This window comes from Bubalus bubalis, chromosome 10, assembly GCF_019923935.1.
Source record: "Bubalus bubalis isolate 160015118507 breed Murrah chromosome 10, NDDB_SH_1, whole genome shotgun sequence".
NCBI lineage: Eukaryota > Metazoa > Chordata > Mammalia > Artiodactyla > Bovidae > Bubalus > Bubalus bubalis.
Genome location: NC_059166.1, coordinates 80717400 through 80737493, shown reverse-complemented (window position 1 = coordinate 80737493; position 20094 = coordinate 80717400). Strand labels below are relative to the sequence as shown.

The window sequence follows — 20094 nt, the reverse complement described above, 5'->3', positions numbered from 1 at the left end:
CCAACAGTGTTGGTGTTTGGTGAGATCTTTCTTCCCGGGTTGTTGATGGTCGCCATATTGCTTTTTCCTCACGTGGCCTCTTGTCTGGGCACGTGTGGAGAAAGAGAGAGCGAATGAGAGAGTCCTGGTGTCTTTTCCTCTCTTTTAAGGACACCAGTGATATCCAATTAGGGCCCATACTTACGACTTTGTTTAACCTTAATTACTCCTGCAAATGTCTTATCACCAAATACAGTCAGCTTGGGGGTGAGAGCTTCAACATTTGAATTTTGGGGGAACATAATTCAGTTCATCAAGTACCACATGTAGCCTTTTTGTGTACTTTGGAAGACAGGTCAACAGTTTTTACAAAGATAAACATAGGCTCCTTAAAGTCCAGTAATTGCGCTCCCAAGTATTTACCTAAATGAGTTGGAAACATGCCCACACAGAAATCTTTACATGAATGTTTGTAGCAGCCTTATTCACAATTGCCAGCAGTTTTTTGATTGATTTTTTGGGTATGTTCTACATAGGCATTTATGCCATCTGGGAATAAAGACTGTTTCATTTCTTCCCTTCCATTCTGTATACTTTTTATTTTCTTGTTCCAATGCATTAGCTAGGATTTCCTGTATGATGCTGAATAGGAAAAGAGGCATCTTTGCTCTTAGTTTTAGAAGGAAGCATTTAGTTTCTTATCATTAAGTATAAGCCTAGCTATAGGTTTTTAAAATAGATGTTCTTTATTAAGTTAAGGCAGTTATTCTGCATCCCCAGTTTGCTGAGAGCTTTGATCATGAATGAATGTTGAATTTGTCAAATTTTTTTCAAACATCTATTGATATGATTATATGATTTTCTTCTTTAACCTGTTGATGTGATGTATTACATTAATTGATTTTTGAATGTTCAACTAGCCTCGCATATCTGGAACAAATCCCATTTGGTCATAGTAAAGTATACTGTTGTCTGCAACTTACTTTGAAATGTATTTAAAACAAAAATAAGATGGATAGAGTGATTTGTTTGAAAGATTTCATAATATATTGTTGGAAAAATTATAAATTTATATAAATGGGCAAGGACTATAAAAATAAAACAAATATAAAAATGGAAGTGATTTGATTTATGGTGTATTTTGTAAATTTTTTTTCTCTTTTCAATTTAGAGCACTCTGAGTATTGCTAAATTCTTATTTTAAAAACTCAATGCTAAGTTCCCACTGAATTTTTTAAAAACTCTTTCTTATTCCCTAAAAATATGTTTCTGTTTTAAAACTCACTTTCTTATTTTCAGCCTAAAGGTCAAAATTCCAACCAACATAACTTTTTTCAGTAACAACAGTAATACTCCTTCTCTGACTGTGTTTCTTTTTTCTCCTTATTGACTTAAAAAAAATCTAATTAAACATAATTAACTCAAACTTTTCCTAATGTTCTAATTTTATAAGGGCATTCTAGGCACTATGGACAGAAACAAAGGAGTTAAACTTGTAGTAGTAAAATAGAAAAGTGTCCACCAGCCACTCATCAGATGTGGGGATTGATTTTTCTGATCCTGTTCTGCATTTGGGTCAATCTTTTATTGAACCTCTGAAAAACATTTTTTGAGAGAAAAGAGGACTAAATTGCCCAACAAGAATGTTTTTAATAAACAGAGTTCAAATTCAAACATTTAAGTCCAGAAATATGAAAGGAAATGTTTATTGTTGCATTTTTCTCAGTTGTTTTTCAGCCTTACTTAGAGAAAAGACTTGACATTTCAAATGAGTAAGCTCAAGTATCCACAACATTCAAGTTATTGTGCTAGACAAATGTTGGAAACGCAATAATGAGATAGATAAAGTCCTTTTTTCACAAAGCAAAAAGCCCCAGCGTTTCAAACACCTCCTTATGCTGACTACAAGAGTGGTCAGCAGGAGAGAGCATCATAGTGCTGACTTTGTAGAGAAGGAGCCATGTTAGCTTAGACACAAGGCAGTTTCAAGTCTTTTTTTTTTTTTTTAAGGAAAAGGAGTGTGTTAGTGTTCTCCAGAGAAATAGAGCAAATAGGGTGTATATAGAGGGAGAAAGATATACTTTGAGGAATTGGCTTATGTCGTTATGGAGGCTTGGCAAATCCAAAATCTTCAGGGTAGGCTGGCAGGCTGAAGACCCAGACAAGAGCTGCAATTCAGACTTCCCTGGTGGTACAATAAGAATCCGCCTGCCAATGCAGGGGACACAAGTTTGATCCCTGGTCCAGGAAGATTCCACATGCTGTGCAGCAACTAATTCCATGTGCCAGAACTACTAAGACCACACACCACAACTTCTGAAGCCCATGCGACTAGAGCCTGTGTCCTGCGACAAGAGACGCCATTGCTATGAGAAGCCCACGCGCTGCAACTCAGAGCAGCCCCTGCTCCCAGTGACCAGAGAAAGCCTGAGCACAGCAAGGAAGAGCCGGCACAACCAAAAATAAATGAATAATAAATACAAACAAAATTTAAAAAGCTCCCTTCACAAGAAAAAAAAAAAGATAAAAAAACAAAAACACAATTGCAGTTTGAGTCCCTAGAATTTCTTCTTTCAGAGAGGCCAACTTTTGACCAGTTGGACAAGGCCCACCCCTTTTATGGAGTGTAATCTGTTCTACTCAAAGTCTACTGATTTCTAATCACATCTAAAAAATACCTTCATAGCACTCACTAGAATAATATTTGACCAAAGAACTTTAGAGCAGGTATGGCCTACTCAAGGTGACACATAAAATTAACCATTACAAAGAGAGAAGCATGTTCTCAGGCCTAGGGAAGAACTGAAGACTTGTCATAGGGGCAATTTGTACCGATGTTGGAGAGAAGGGAGGAGGTGAGATCTAGGTATAGGTAGAGGGGTTGGCCTTAGAAAGAAAGATGGGAAAGGACGGGTTAGGTGCTGGAAAACTTTGAAATGAAGAGAAAAAAAGCTGGAAAAAACTCATGCTGGACAACTTTTATCTCTCAGGAAAAAATGAGATATTTGTTAGGAGAAAGTGCTGGGGGTTGACTTTTCAGCTAAAAAAGCACATAGGGATGATAATGAGGTTTGAAGATGTAGAAAGTATTCGGGATAGCATTCAGAATAATTTTTATTGAACCTATTTCTTGAAACATAAAAATTTAAAAACCTATTAATTTTTGTGTTTTAAGAAATCTTTTTCATTTCCTTTCTTCCCAACTCCCCCCACCTCCCAGCATGATCTCTAAAAGAGGAGGAACTATGGAATTCGACCAACTGGAATTTGAATCCCAGGAATCCACTCATTAACCCACTATGTAACCTTGGAAAAAATAATGTAAACTCTCATAGTCTCTGTTGTAAAGAGTAAATAAAATGAAAAAGTGTCTGCAACAGTGGAGGATGCTTACCTGGGGTGATTTTGCCCTGCAAAGGACATTTGACAATGTCTAGAGACGTTTGGGTTGCCACAACTGGTGGAGGAAGGACAGACATGTGCTATTGGGACGTGGTGGATAGAGACCAGGGATGCTGTTGAGCGGGATTCAAGGTACAGGACAGCCCCAAACAGCGAAGAATCATCCAGTCCAAAGTTTCCGTGGTGCCAAGGTTGAAGAAGGAACTCTGTTCGGAACAATGCCTGAGGCATAATAAACAGTAAATGTTGGTTTCTGTTTTTTCTATTAATCATGGGAAACCAAATGGAATAGAATTTTTACCCAGAAGTGGCCACATCTGAAGGTTTACTTTCTAAAATATTTAAAGTACTCTGTTTGAAGATTAAAGTATAATTTAGAGACAAAAAAAAAAAAAGAGGAAACTGTATTCAGAATTCTTACACAAAAAAGAAAAAACAAAACAAAACACAAAACAGACCAAGAAGTACTCAAAGTCTAACTCCTCATTATAAAAGAACCCCTGTGGTTCTTTATGAAAAGCTCTGGGCTAGGACAGTCCTCGGAGAAGGCAGTGGCACCCCACTCCAGTACTCTTGCCTGGAAAATCCCATGGATGGAGGAGCCTGGTGGGCTGCAGTCCATGGGGTTGCTAAGAGTCAGACACGACTGAGCGACTTCACTTTCACTTTCCACTTTCATGCATTGGAGAAGAAAATGGCAACCCACTCCAGTGTTCTTGCCTGGAGAATCCCAGGGACAGGGGAGCCTGATGGGCTGCCATCTATGGGGTCGCACAGAGTTGGACACGACTGAAGTGACTCAGCAGCAGCAGCAGGACAGTCCTATTCTAAGGTATTATGTATCAAACAAATTTTGAGGAAAGTTTTCAATTAATTGTGATTTACATTTGTAAACTTATTTATATATTTTCCCTTTATCAATGATTTATTTTAGAACTAAATAGACAAGATGACAATTTTTTTTTCCAGACTTAAATGGAATTTCTTAGCTAAAAGTAAAACAGAAACACCTTAAGTAAACTTCAACAGGGACACAGTACAGCTTTACCTGAAATATCTCAGTACTTCTGGTTTCTGCAGCAGTGGAGATAATAAAACATTATGCAAATATAAAGTGATTTTAGACATGTGTACCCCAGTGTTCATCGCAGCACTGTTTATAATAGCCAGGACATGGAAGCAACCTAGATGTCCATCAGCAGATGAATGGATAAGAAAGCTGTGGTACATATACACAATGGAGTATTACTCAGCCACTAAAAAGAATACATTTGAATCAGTTCTAATGAGGTGGATGAAACTGGAGCCTATTATACAGAGTGAAGTAAGCCAGAAAGAAAAACACCAATACAGTATACTAACGCATATATATGGAATTTAGAAAGATGGTAATAACAACCCTGGATTTGAGATAGCAAAAGAGACACAGATGTGTAGAACAGTCTTTTGGACTCTGTGGGAGGGGGAGGGGGGGATGATTTGGGAGAATGGCATTAAAACATGTATAGTATCATATAAGAAACAAATCGCCAGTCCAGGTTTGATGCAGGATACAGGAAGCTTGGGGCTGGTGCACTGGGATGACCCAGAGGGATGGTATGGGGAGGGAGGTGGGAGGGGGAACACATGTACCCCCGTGGCGGATGCACGTTGATGTATGGCAAAACCAATACAATATTGTAAAGTAAAAAAATAAAATAAAAATAAAGTGATTTTAGTTCCTGTAAATCAATTTGACCCTATTTGTATCAAAAGTCCAAATAATTTCTATTCTATTTTGATGGGGTTGGGAAGGAGGATGACTCTGTAAGTATATTAATTATTACCTAGCACTTAGTAATGCTATCACTCCTAAATCCCACCTTTGCTTCATCTTTTTCTTTACATTGTGAGCAAAAGGTGCAAAAATAAAACTTGCCAAACTAGAAAACACTTGTCCCCTGGGAAAGCTTCTATCTGTTAAACGTGATAAGGAGACTTGAAAATGACTTTGAATTTGATGCTAAGTATTGGACTAAGAAGTCTGATCAGCTAAAAACAGGATGAGAAAGAAACTGTGATGCTCGCTCACTGGCCAGTGGGCAGAATCCCTTCCTTGGCCTAAAGTGACTGACTAAAGTCTAGAGAAAGGAGGAGGGAGTGTTATCGCTGGAGCTAAACAGATAAGTTTCAGAGGAGGTCGGGGAGGAACAGAAGGTCATGGCTGGAATCATACATCATGTTCACTCTTGTGAGCAGGGTAGGGGTAAAATGTTTTCTAAAAGTATTAAAAAATAGTAGCTTCCATCTGAGGAAAGCCTCCCAGGCACTTTATGGATATTCTTTTATTTGATCCTAACAACAACCTTTCAGGGTTAAGATGGTCTTTCCCCTTTCTCAAATAAGAAAAATCAGGCTGAAAGAGAGAGATAAAGTAAATTGGCCTAAGTTCACCCAGACGGTAAACAACCATGGCAGGATTTAAACGGAAAATGAGAGGAATGTTAAGATAACTGAAAAATATACCTCGCTTTGTGCCTGTCTACAATGAGAAGATGTCTATTGTGGGTTTTTACAAAATTAAAACACTTCATTTTTTCAGCAGTTTTAGGTTCACATTTTGTGGGGGTTTTAAACCAATGTTATAATCTATAACTCTAAGAAGTTAAAATTGGTTGGGTTCCCTCAAGTTCCATATAAACATTTCATGCACCTTTTCTACAGTTACACACACATATGCAATTTGACAAGAATAAAATATACATGCTTTAAAAATTCAAAGACCACATTTTCTAACTATAGTGGTTTCCTTCTTGCTTTTCAACTTCCTTCATCCTCCACTGACTCCCACATTTTATCAATGTTTCTCATCCTTCTTCCTTTGTTCATATACTCGTAATCAAATATACACACACACATACATGCACACAGACACATGCACATACTCACATATGTATATATGAATGCATACATACCTATCTGCATATACATACACATGAAGATTTGGGGGTTGTTGTGTTTTTGTTAATGGAATCATCTATGTTCGTCAGTGCATTTCACCTAAGTACACTCACAGGGCTTCCCAGGTGGCTCTAGTGGTAAAGAACTCGCCTACCAATGCAGAAGACGTAAGAGACGTGGGTTCGATCCCTGGGTAGGGGAGATCCCCTGGAGAAAGGCATAGTCTTGCCTGGAAAGTCTAGTGGACAGAGGAACCTGGCGTAGTCCATAGGGTTGCAAAGAGTCGGATACAATGGAAATGACTTGGCACACACACACATACGCACACTCAGAGGAAATCCCTCCATGGCAGATAGTTTGGACCTGAAGTATTTCTGACAATGGCAACACAATGTCCCAGAGTATGGACAAACCATGGTATATTCAACCATTTTCCACTGATGGGCACCCACTTGATTTCTGTTTTTCTACTACTAAACAAAAATTGTTGTAATAGTGATCCCCATGCATGGCATTGATTTATTTTGAGCCCTGAATTTCTCCATTTGCTCCCTTTCCTTCATTTTCCCTCTACATTCAGTCACTGACTCCCTCAATTTTACTCCCAGACTATCTCTGGAATCTGTCCTCTCTCTCCCCACCTCCAGGACTACTGCCCAGTTGGAATATTTATAATGTTTAAACTTCGCAGTCTCTAAGCTGATATTTCTACTTTTGATCTTTCATCCTTCTTTTCTCTCTATCTCTCTGTCACAGTAACAAATCCTTCAGCTTCCAAGATTATCTTTCTAACACTCAAACCGATCTTATCTTTTCTGGTACCTCCCTACTGTGTCAACAGTACAATTGGCAAAGAGAAGCAAGTAACACATGGAGATAAGAGATGGAAACCAGTATTCAGATGGGATACAGGGCAGATGAAAGGAGGGGAGGCAACTGTCAAGTTTGAGAAGGGCTGGGCCACCCCACCTCCTTTGTTAGCTCCTCCTTGGCTGCAATAGATTCTTGCCACGAGGGAATGTGAATTGGACTTGCACGATCTTCTCATTTTTCACAGAAAAACCCTAGAAATCAGGATTTTCATGGTAATCGTCCAACGGACTGCAAAATCAAAACTTCTGCAATCTGAGGCATGGATCCCAAGACCAGAGGGGACCCGGTCTTGTGTTATTTCCATCTCTCACCGCTCCTCCTTCATGCCCTTCACCCTACCCTCTAGTGATCACTCCCTGTTTGTTCACCCTCTACCAGGTTACTTCAAAGTTATGACGGCTGTTTGATTTCACTGATGCATGGTCTCTGGATGCAGTCAGGGTCAGGGAACAAAGAGAACAGATGGGCGGGGTGTGGGAGGGAAACCCAAGGGGGGGGGGTATATGTACACATATAGCTGATTCACTTTGTTGTACAGCAGAAACTAACACAACATTGTAAAGCAAACTATACCCCAATTAAAAAAAAACACATTTAAATCAGAAAAAAAAAAAAAAGAAGAAGAAGAAGGGAAAGCATAACAGAGAGAAGAAGCTGATGTTAGAAGTCCCTGGGTCTCTTACCTGGGAGCCACAAAAATCAGCTTACAGTTATATCTGGCAGTGAGGTAGTGACCTCTGCCACAAGTCACCCACTATATTCTGGGGGGCCACTTCTCTGTGGAGTTGGAATCTATGTACTGAGCACCTATCATGGACCAGGTCACAACTAAGAATATTCCCATACATTTTCACACTTCTGCTTCATAATCCCTCTTTCAGACAAGTTTTGTCATGTCAAATTTCAGATAGGAAACAGGGGCAAAGAGAGGGTGAATGATTGACAAAATCACAGAGCTAATAAATGATAGTGTTCAGTTTCCATTTCCATTGAGAGAATTGTTGTTACAAGCTCAGTGTCATGTTCAGAGAATAGCCTTTGTTCTTTCTGACTGGATACGTGGTGGAAAGCTCACTTTTCCCAGGATCACTTTGACTGTGTTAAAGATCTTTATCAAAGGCTTGCTCATGTCTTGTAGTTATTTATCACTAATTCCAGAACCCTCTCACCCCCACCCCACAAAAAAAATTAGTAATAAGAGACAAAAAGTTGTAATAATAAACAAAAAGTTATCATGAACTTCCAAGCTTGGAATATACGTGGTTCTGCTCCATTAGCCTCCACGTACATTTCTATAAATTCAGCTTTACAAGGGTCTCTGTCCTCTAGCAATGACCTATGAAATCCTGTCTCTGGGAGCCTTTCTAGTTGGGAATCAGTGTTTTCATCCCAGCTGCATTCCTTGAAGTCCAGGTACTTTTCAGGTTTTTTATTTGTACTTATTTGTGATGGTTCTCGGAGAAGCAATGGCACCCCACTCCAGTACTCTTGCCCAGAAAATCCCATGGATGGAGGAGCCTGGTGGGCTGCAGTCCATGGGGTTGCTAAGAGTCGGACACGACTGAGTGACTTCACTTTCACTTTTCACTTTCATGCACTGGAGAAGGAAATGGCAACCCACTCCAGTGTTCTTGCCTGGAGAATCCCAGGGACGGGGGAGCCTGGTGGGCTGCCGTCTATGGGGTCGCACAGGGTCAGACACGACTGAAGCGACTTAGCAGCAGGAGCAGTGGTGGTTCTAAGTCAAGTCTTAGTGATTTCTGTGGGAAATCTGGTTCCTTCCGATAATCCTCTCTGTTCTAATTCAAAGGTGGCCGTGGGAGAGAATCTCTTAGTTCTGGTCCCTTTTTGGAGGCCTTTTCATCTTCACAATTAACACTGACTGTCTAAATTCCAGTTCCTGGGACTCCCTGGTGGTGCAGAGGTTAGGGATCCACCTTGCAGTGTAGGGGGTGTAGGTTCAATCCCTGGTTGGGGAACCAAGATTCATGCCATGAAGTGACTGGGTGGGTTTACCACAACTACTGAGCCTGTGCGCCTCAACCAGAGAGTCTGCACACCACAGCTAAGACCCGATGCAGCCAATAAATATTAAGAAGAATAATAAATAAATTTCAGGTACTTCTTGGCGCTAGAGATAGAAAAGTTTTGATTCCCTTGGGTCTTTCACAGTCCACTCTGGAAAGCAGGCATGGAAACAATTCCAAAAAAAGTATAACAAGTATCCAGGTCCAGTGTGGGCACCCAGGAGGAAGGGATCAATACCACTTAGAGAAAAAGTGAAGTGAAAGTGTTAGTCTCTCAGTCATGTTCAACTCTTTGTGACCTCATGGACTGTAGACCACCAGGTTCCCCTGCCCATGGAATTCTCCAGGCAAGAATACTGGAGTGGGTTGCCATTCCCTTCTCCAGGGGATCTTCCCCACCAGGGATTGAACCTGGGTCTCCTGCATTGCAGGTGGATTCTTTATTGTCTGAGCCACCAGGAAAACTCCACTTATCAGCGAGACCAGGTCCAACTGGAGGAGGGCTGCACCAGCTGTCAGATTTCTTTTAGAAGCACATCATTACTTCTCCTTGGATCACAGAGAAAGACTGAGAAAGTCAATGGTTCTGTAGGTCTATGGAGAGCCAGAAACTGTTCCTCAAATTAGCTGATCATAGGTAGCTTCTATCTGGCTAAATCTTAATCTGAGGGTAAATGTCACCTTATCTTTTAATTTTTTTTATCATCACATTTGCTTCATTTTCTCCATCTGTGTTAGTCAAGAGGCTCTGGGGTTTTAAACACAAAGATCCATATGCATACTACCTAATAAGTAAAAGGTTTTGATCAAACATTGGGTTTAAAAGTTAACAAGGAAGATTCCAGTCACAGCCAAGTCATCCCCCTTCTACAAGCTTGAGTTATCACTTAGACTTAACCATAGACCATGAAATATCTCCTCTTCCTGTCTTTCCTTGGCTAAAACTTTCCAAGTACATTTCCATGACAAGAAAGATTTAGCCTTGGAAAGGGAGCTCTTCTATTTTGGTCTGAGTCCCTTGGGAAATAATGTTTCAGTTCACTTCAGTCGCTCAGTCATGTCCAACTCTTTGTGACCCTATGAATTGCAGCACGCCAGGCCTCCCTGTCCATCACCAACTCCCAGAGTTCACTCAAACTCATGTCCATCGAGTCAGTGATGCCATCCAGTTATCTCATCCTCTGTTGTCCCCTTCTCCTCCTGCCCCCAATCCCTCCCAGCATCAGAGTCTTTTCCAATGAGTCAACTCTTCACATGAGATGGCCAAAGTACTGGAGTTTCAGCTTTAGCATCATTCCTTCCAAAGAAATTCCAGGGCTGATCTCCTTCAGAATGGACTGGTTGGATCTCCTTGCAGTCCAAGGGACTCTCAAGAGTCTTCTCCAACACCACAGTTCAAAAGCATCAATGCTTTGGCGCTCAGCTTTCTTCAAAGTCCAACTCTCACATCCATACGTGACCACTGGAAAAACCATAGCCTTGACTAGACGAACCTTTGTTGGCAAAGTAATGTCTCTGCTTTTGAATATGCTATCTAGATTGGTCATAACTTTCCTTCCAAGGAGTAAGCGTCTTTTAATTTCATGGCTGCAATCACCATCTGCAGTGATTTTGGAGCCCCAGAAAATAAAGTCTGACATTGTTTTCACTGTTTCCCCATCTATTTCCCTTGAAGTGATGGGACCAGATGCCATGACCTTCGTTTTCTGAGTGTTGAGCTTTAAGCCAACTTTTTCACTCTCCACTTTCACTTTCATCAAGAGGCTTTTTAGTTCCTCTTCACTTTCTACCATAAGGGTGGTGTCATCTGCATATCTGAGGTTATTGATATTTCTCCCAGCAATCTTGATTCCAGCTTGTGCTTCTTCCAGTCCAGCATTTCTCATGATGTAGTCTGCATATGATTTAAATAAGCAGGGTGACAATATACAGCCTTGACGTACTCCTTTTCCCATTTGGAATCAGTCTGTTGTTCCATGTCCAGTTCTAACTGTTGCTTCCTGACCTGCATATAGGTTTCTCATATATGTTTATGAGACATTTCTCAAATAATGTTTAGGAGACAAAAAAAGGCTAAGTGATACAGCCTCAATCATGGCCAGGCCTGACAGGGGTCATTACTTCTCCTGAGGTCACAATATCTCTAATGACCTGAAAAGCGTTAAGAGATGTGTTCAAGCCTCTTGGTCCATTTCCAGAAGGTATACAAATGAGCCCACTAGGGGCCCCACGCAGGGTGGGCAATTATGAATTCTACTCCTCCATTAATGGAGGGCTTGGGGTGTATTGAAAGGAACTGGATAAAATCTTTGGTCCTGATAGTCACAATATTAGAAAAGTAAGCCTAGGAGTGTTGGGTAAAGAAGCCTAGAAACTTCATTATTCATGTTTATTGTAGGGACAACATTCCCTACAATGTATTTATGAAAATGGTAGGAATCAGATTTGCAGCAATATGGATGGACCTAGAGAGTGTCATACTGAGTGAAGTAAGTCAGACAGAGAAGGAGAAATATCATGTGACATCCCTTATAAGTGGAATCTAAAAAGAAATGATACAAATGAACTTACAAAACAGAAAGAGACTCACAGACTTATAAAATGAACTTTTGGTTGCCTGGGGGGAAGAGATAGCTAGGGAGTTTGGGATAGTCATGTACACACTGCCTTATTTCAAATGGATAACCCGCAAGGGCCTACTGTATAGCACATGGAACTCTACCCAGTGTTACGTGGCAGCCTGGATGGGAGTGGAGTTTGGGGGAGAATAGATACATGTATACGTATGGCTGAGTCCCTTTGCTGTTTACCTGGAATTATCACAACATTGTTAATCGGCTATACCCCAATACAAAATAAAAAGTTCAAAAAAAAAAAAAAAAGTGGTAGGAGTCAGTCATATTGTACAAAGTGTTCATTCTCACAGAGAAAAATGGCTGAGGAGCATTGGAAAATTGAAGGATTGTAACAGGACCAGAACGGGGAACTTGAGGGGCTGGCAAAGGGCCTTTTTGCGAGCATTGGTATGGGTGTCTAAATTGCTCATCCAAGGCTACAGAAAACCTGAGGGACCAGGTGAGCTCAGGAGAAGAAATTCTGATCAAGAGAAGCCAAAATCTTGAAGTCAGAGAAGCAGTATTTATCAAGCATGAAGGCCAGATGAGGTAAAGCTAGAAATTAATTAATGAGTTGGTTATTTTTTTTAAAGTTCCAAGTTGATGCTAAGACAACTTTGAACTGATCCAGATATAGAGTACAAGGGGACTTGGGGTACACTAGAGAGTGATGTCACCAAGATGGCGCAGGAGACTCCAGCCTATGCATCCACACAAAGATCAGCAATTAGAAATCCATGAACAAAACAGACCTGGAAGATCTCTAGAGTCCACTTAAGAAAGTGGAACAGCAAAATAGTGGAACAAAAAAACCTGAGGAAAAAAAGCACCCAAAAAGGGAAGGAAGACAACTCCATTTATTTTGCGTCATTGCATCCCTCCCCCGCTACCCCCAAGCTGGCACTGCTCAGCACAGGGAAGGAACATCTCAACTAGAAAGAGTTGCTTTCGTAGAGAAAGGAAGAATGACGTGAGCTACCATCTTCCTCAGCCTTTCAGAGCACTGCATGAAGGTCCTGCCTTGGTTCTACACTGCCCAGGGATCACAGAGCTGAGACAAATAGAGATGGCCAGGAACAAGGAAGAAAAGCAGAGATTATCAGTAGCAGCCCTCTAGTGGGTGGGGGTGATCATGGTTCGCAGTGCCCTGCTGTGCAGATAAACCCAACAGCTTTTACCGTTCACTAACTTAATGGCCAACACAACCATCACAGCTGTGCATATTTCACTGGCTTTCATCCCATAGGTATTTATGTTCACTGACACCAGCTACCTGAGTCTTTCCCAGCTCCTCATCCCCAAACCCTACAAGAACCCAGGAACCACACCGACAGCCATTGCAGGCCTCTGTGGCTGCCTGAGCACAGAGCACCAGCCTTGACCCCAGAGACCTAGACCCACCCGAGACCAACCACTACCACTGTGTGTACTAAGGGTTAGCCTCTCTAGCTGCGTATTTACCTACAATCTCTCCTCAGACTTCACTGTCATGTGCCTGCTTGGGGGGAAGACTGTGAGCCATGGAAAAGCATGTCAATGGTCAGAGTCCCTGTAGCTGCTTGTGGGCCCAGATGTGATTCTGTCTTTCTGTCACTTGCTTGCATCGTCCAGCTAGTGCGCCTGCATGCCCCTGGCCCAATCTCCATCACCAGCCTCCACTGCCATGAGCCCACGGTAAGAGCCAGCAGCCATGGTAGTGCATGCCAATAACCAGGGCCTCTGCAGCTGCCCGTACACCAGTAGTTGGCCCCAACCCTTGCTGCCTGCCTTGGCACGACATGTGTATTTGCAACCAACCCCTGCCACTATACAGCTGCCTACAGCTGGCCCCCTCAGCCAAGTGTGTGTGTATCACTGACTCTGGCCACTACTGGTATTTGCCCTGGTCCCTAACTGCTGGAGACTGGAACAGCACTTGCAGCCTCTTAAGAGCCCTTGCAGTGCTCACCAAGTCAATTCTGTGGACCCCAGTGGTCTAAGTCAAAGAGCTACCAAGCCCCACCTGGGCCTGGTTGCTCCTTCATATCTTTGTACTTGGTTCTCAGCATATTTCTTAGCAGAGACTTTATGAAGCAGGAGAGAATAGGATGATATTCTAAGTGCTAAATGAAAGAAATTGCCAACTAAGAATACTCAGCAAAGTTGTCCTTCAGAAGTGAAGGCAAGATAAAGACTTTGTAAACAAGCAAAAGCTGAGAGAGTCCATTAACAGTAGACCTGCTTTACAAGAAATGCTGAAATTAAAGGCTGTTAGCTAGAAACATGACTACATATAAACATAATTAACACACTGGTAAAGGCAAATATATAACCAGATCCAGAATACTCTAATAGTGTAATATGGTAATATGCTAACCACTTAGCTCTATTATAAAGGTTGAAAGACAAAAGTACTAAAAATAATTTACAGCCACATTAATTTGTTAATGGATACATAATATAAAATATATATTGTGACATCAAAAACAGGAAATATGGTTGAGGGGATAATCAAAAATGGGAGAAAAAATGGAAAATTTTCAAATATGTAGAAATAAATAACAGATTTCTCAATAACAAATAAGTCAAAGATGAAATCAGAAAGGAAATCAAAACATATGTTGAGGCAAATGAAAATAGGAACTCAACATAACAAAACCTGCAGGATGCAGCAAAAGCAGTGCTAATAGGTCAGTTTATAGCAATAAATTTCTACATTAAGAACAAAGAAACCTCTCAAGCCAATTTAACTTTATACTTCAAGGAACTATAAAAATAAGAGCAAACTAAACCCAAAGTTAGTAGAAGGAAGAAAATAACAAATATCAGAGTAAAAATAAATGAAATAGAGAATAGAAAAAAAATAGAAAATTTTAATGAAACTTAGAGTTATTTTTTGAAAAGATAAACAAAATTGACAAATCTTTAGCTAGACTTATGAAGCGAAAAAGAGAGAAGATGCAAGTAAAATCAGAAATGAAAAAAGAAGACATTACAACTGATACTATAGAAATGCAAAGGATCATTAGAGAGTACTGTGAATAGTTATATGCCAACAAATTGGACAATCTAGAGGAAATGGAAAAGTTCCTAGAAATATACAACCTTATTGTAGTAAACATATTGTTATACGTTTTACAAATCATTATGCTGTACATCTTAAGTTTACACAATGCTACATGTCCATTATATCTCAGCAAAGCTGGGGAAGAAATATGGTTTGGGGCAAAAGGCTAGGAAGGGGCCCCTGAAAATGTAAGAACAATGAATTTAGCTTTATATGATATCAATGAGGGGTGCTGATATAATTAAAGTCATGAAGAAGTAAAAACTGAATGGACCAATAACAAGTAAGGAGATTGAATCAGTAATCAAAACCCTCCCAACAATGAAAAGCTTAGGAGCAGATGGCTTCACAAGTGAATTTTGCCAAACATGTTAAGGCACTGACAGGTGAATTCTTTACCAATGCACCACCTGGGAAGCTCAGCATATAAAGAATTAATGTCAATTCTTCTCAAACTCTTAAAAAAAAGAGGAGAGAACAGTCTTAAATTCATTTTTACAAGTCTAGCATTACCTTGAAACCAAAGATAAAGATATAAGAAAACTAAAGGCCAATATCCTTAATGAATATAGATACAAAAATTCTCAATAAAATACTTGTAAACTGAGTTCAAGAGCACACCAAAAGGATCATACATCATGATCAAGTGAGATGTATTTCTGGAAGGCAAGGATGGTTCAACATATGCAAGTCAAGAAATATGATGCTCTACATTAATAGAAAGACAATAATCATAGGATCATTTCAATAGATGTGGAAAAAGCATTTAACAAAATTCAAACTCCTTTCATGATAAAAAAAAAACTCTCAAGAAATTGGGTATAGGAGGGACATACTCAACATGATGAAGGCCATATATGACAAGCTCACAGGTCAACGGTGAAAGGTTGAAAACTTCCCCTCTAAAATGAATTGCAGCACGCCAGGCCTCCCTGTCCATCACCAATTCCCGGAGTTCACTCAAACTCATGTCCATTGAGTCAGTGATGCCATTCAGCCATGTCATCCTCTGTCGTCCCCTTCTCCTCCTGCCCCCAATCCCTCCCAGCATCAGAGTCTTTTCCAATGAGTTAACTCTTCGCATGAGGTGGACAAAGTACTGGAGTTTCAGCTTTAGCATCATTCCTTCCAAAGAACACCCAGGACTGATCTCCTTCAGAATGGACTGGTTGGATCTCCTTGCAGTCCAAGGGACTCTCAAGAGTCTTCTCCAACACCACAGTTCAAAAGCATCAGTTCTTTGGCACTCAGCTTTCTTCACAGTCCAACTCTCACATCCATACATGACCACAGGAAAAACCATAGCCTTGACTAAACGGACCTCTGTTGGCAAAGTAATGTCTCTGCTTTTGAATATGCTATCTAGGTTGGTCATAACTTTCCTTCCAAGGAGTAAGCGTCTTTTAATTTCATGGCTGCAGTCACCATCTGCAGTGATTTTGGAGCCCAAAAAAATAAAGTCTGACACTGTTCTACTGTTTCCCCATCTATTTCCCATGAAGTGATGGGACCAGATGCCGTGATCTTTGTTTTCTGAATGTTGAGCTTTAAGCCAACTTTTTCACTCTCCTCTTTCACTTTCATCAAGAGGCTCTTTAGTTCCTCTTCACTTTCTGCCATAAGGGTAGTGTTATCTGCATATCTGAGGTTATTGATATTTCTCCCGGCAATCTTGATTCCAGCTTGTGCTTCTTCCAGCCCAGTGTTTCTCATGATGTAGTCTGCATAGAAGTTAAATAAGCAGGGTGACAATATACAGCCTTGACATACTCCTTTTCCTATTTGGAACCAGTCTGTTCCATGTTCAGTTCTAACTGTTGCTTCCTGACCTGCATATAGGTTTCTCAAGAGGTAGGTCAGGTGGTCTGGTATTCCCATCTCTTTCAGAATTTCCCACAGTTTATTTTGATCCACACAGTCAAAGGCTTTGGCGTAGTCAATAAAGCAGAAATAGACGTTTTTCTGGAACTCTCTTGCTTTTTTGATGATCCAGCGGATGTTGGCAATTTGATCTCTGGTTCCCTTGACTTTTCTGAAACCACCTTGAACATCTGAAGTTCACAGTTAACGTATTGCTGAAGCATAGCTTGGAGAAATTTGAGCATTACTTTACTAGCGTGTGAGATGAGTACAATTGTGCGGTAGTTTGAGCTTCTTTGGCATTGCCTTTCTTTGGGATGGGAATGAAAACTGACCTTTTCCAGTCCTGTGGCCACTGCTGAGTTTTCCAAATTTGCTGGCATATTGAGTGCAGCACTTTCACTGCATTATTTTTCAGGATTTGAAATAGCTCAACTGGAATTCCATCACCTCCACTCGCTTTGTTTGTAGTGATGCTTTCTAAGGCCCACTTGACTTCACATTCCAGGATGTCTGGCTCTAGGTGAGTGATCATACCATCATGATTATCTGGGTCGTGAAGCTCTTTTTGTACATTTCTTCTGTGTATTCTTGCCACCTCTTCTTAATATCTTCTGCTTCTGTTAGGTCCATACCATTTCTGTCCTTTATCGAGCCCATCTTTACATGAAACATTCCCTTGGTATCTCTAATTTTCTTGAAGAGATCTCTAGTCTTTCCCATTCTGTTGTTTTCCTCTATTTCTTTGCATTGATCACTGAGGAAGGCTTTCTTATCTCTCCTTGCTATTCTTTGGAACTCTGCATTCAGATGCTTATATCTTTCCTTTTCTCCTTCACTTTCGCTTCTCTTCTTTCACAGCTATTTGTAAGGCCTCCTCAGACAGCCATTTTCCTTTTTTATTTCTTTTTCTTGGGAATGGTCTTGATCACTGCCTCCTGTACAATGCCACGAACCTCCATCCATAGTTCATCAGGCACTCTATCAGATGTAGTCCCTTAAATCTATTTCTCATTTCCACTGTATAATGATAAGGGATTTGATTTAGGTCATACCTAAATGGTCTAGTGGTTTTCCCTACTTTCTTCAATTTAAGTCTAAATTTGGCAATAAAGAGTTCATGATCTGAGCCACAGTCAGCTCCCAGTCTTGTTTTTGCTGACTGTATAGAGCTTCTCCATCTTTGGTTGCAAAGAATATAATCAATCTGATTTTGGTGTTGACCATCTGGTGATATCCATGTGTAGAGTCTTCTCTTGTGTTGTTGGTAGAGGGTGTTTGCTATGACCAATGCGTTCTCTTGGCAAAACTCTATTAGTCTTTGCCCTGCTTCATTCCGTACTCCAAGGCCAAATTTGCCTGTTACTCCAGGTGTTTCTTGACTTCCTACTTTTGCATTCCAGTCCCCTATAATGAAAAGGACATCTTTTTTGGGTGTTATTTCTAAAAGATCTTGTAAGTCTTCATTCCTACCCACAGTAGTAGATATAATGGTCATCTGAGTTAAATTCACCCATTCCAGTCCATTTTAGTTCGCTGTTTCCTAGAATGTTGATGTTCACTCTTGCCATCTCCTGTTTGACCACTTCCAATTTGCCTTGATTCATGGACCTAACATTCCAGGTTCAAAGGGTATAATCTTTCAATTATAAGATGTATAAGCTCCCAGGATCTAATGTGCAGGGTGGTGACTATAATTAACAATACTATATTGTATCTTGAAAGTTACTCTAAGCACAAAGCTTTAATGTTTTCACCAATACAACAATTTTAAAATGGTCATTATGTGAAGTAAAGGATGTGTTAACTAACCTTATTGTGGCAAACATATTGCTATACGTTTCACAAATCATATTTTACATCTTAAGTTTACACAATGCTACATGTCCATTATATCTCAGTAAAGCTGGGGAAAAAATATGGTTTGGGGCAAAAGGCTCAGGAAGAGGCCCCTGAAAATGTAAGAGCGATGAGTTTAGCTTTATGTGATGTCAATGAGGGGTGCTGATGGAATTAAAGGAATCAGACCCATGCCCGCACTAGATGCAGTGTTAGAATCCCCCAAATTTTTGAAAAGTACAGACTGCAGAAGTCCTCCAGTGCAACCTTCTTAATTTACTGATGAAGAGACTGAGGCCCAGGGCACATCTATTTAGTGTCATGCTGCTAAGTTGTTTCAGTCGTGTCCGACTCTATGTGACCCCATAGATGGAAGCCCACCAGGCTGCCCCGACCCTGGGATTCTCCAGGCAAGAACACTGGAGTGGGTTGCCATTTCCTTCTCCAGTAAATGAAAGTGAAAAGTGAAAGGGAAGTCGCTCAGTCATGTCCAACTCTTAGCGACCCCATGGACTGCAGCCTACCAGGCTCCGCCATACATGGGATTCTCCAGGCAAGAGTACTGGAGTGGGGTGCCATTACCTTCTCCATAGGAGACTCCTATTCTGAATGCTGGACTTTATTTTTTTCCCCACACTCTATTTCAGGCTTCCTAGGTCTAGCAGTGGTAAAGAATATGCCTGCCAATGCAGGAGATGCTGGAGACTTGAGTTTGATCCCTGGGTCGGGAAGACCCCCTGGAGAAGGGAATGGCAATCCACTCCAGTACTCTTGTCTGGAAAATTTCATGGACAGAGGAGCCTGGTGGGTTCCAGTCCATGGGGTCCCAAATAGTTGGACATGACTGAGCATGCACGCACACTCCATTTTACTAGGAAACACTTTTAAGCTCAACACTATCAGCAGCCATTATAAGCCAACCCTTGTGGTAGAGGGTGGTGATTCAAGGATGCATTTGAAGATTATGATCTGACCGGTGAGACAGAGAGCTTCAGAACTAGTTATTTTATACCAGATAAAATGATTAATAGATTTAAATTATATGACTAAGTGCATAAATGAAAACACTAGGTGGAAAAACAGGAAATGAAATTGTATATATGTTCTGATTTCATTGCTAAAAAAATACATAGAAATTCGAGAAATGAAATTAACCACTAATGAGCTGAGCATTATGGGACATGCTAAGACCGTGTGATATAAATACTTGTGCACTTATTTGATCTCCCTTCCTTGAGGGCCAGCATTAAATTTCTGTACTTATTTTTCTACTGGTGCCTTTTGCTCCAGACCTCCCACCCAGAAGATCAACAGATGTTGAATAATTGGAGTCCCCGACCTTGTGTAGCACCCACCCCAAAGGAGCACCTCTGCTAAGGAGGAGAATAAAAGATTAAGAAAGGATGCGGTTAGAATTTTGGTGGGACAGAGGCGGGCAAACACCTTAAAGGATGCTCTTCCCAAGTAGAAAAAGCCTTCCAGCCTGGAGACAGACGGAAACTGACGCGCGCCC

General features: G+C 40.7%; 1 protein-coding gene across 1 annotated transcript in view; it reads right to left on the bottom strand.

The window, feature by feature from the left end:
* SNAP91 (synaptosome associated protein 91) overlaps positions 1-20094 on the bottom strand; it is a 239691-nt gene that overhangs the window by 18112 nt on the left and 201485 nt on the right. The window contains exon 28 of the mRNA XM_044924466.2: positions 3374-3603. Coding sequence (XP_044780401.2) covers positions 3374-3603 — 230 coding nt within the window. The remainder of the gene's footprint in view (positions 1-3373; positions 3604-20094) is intronic.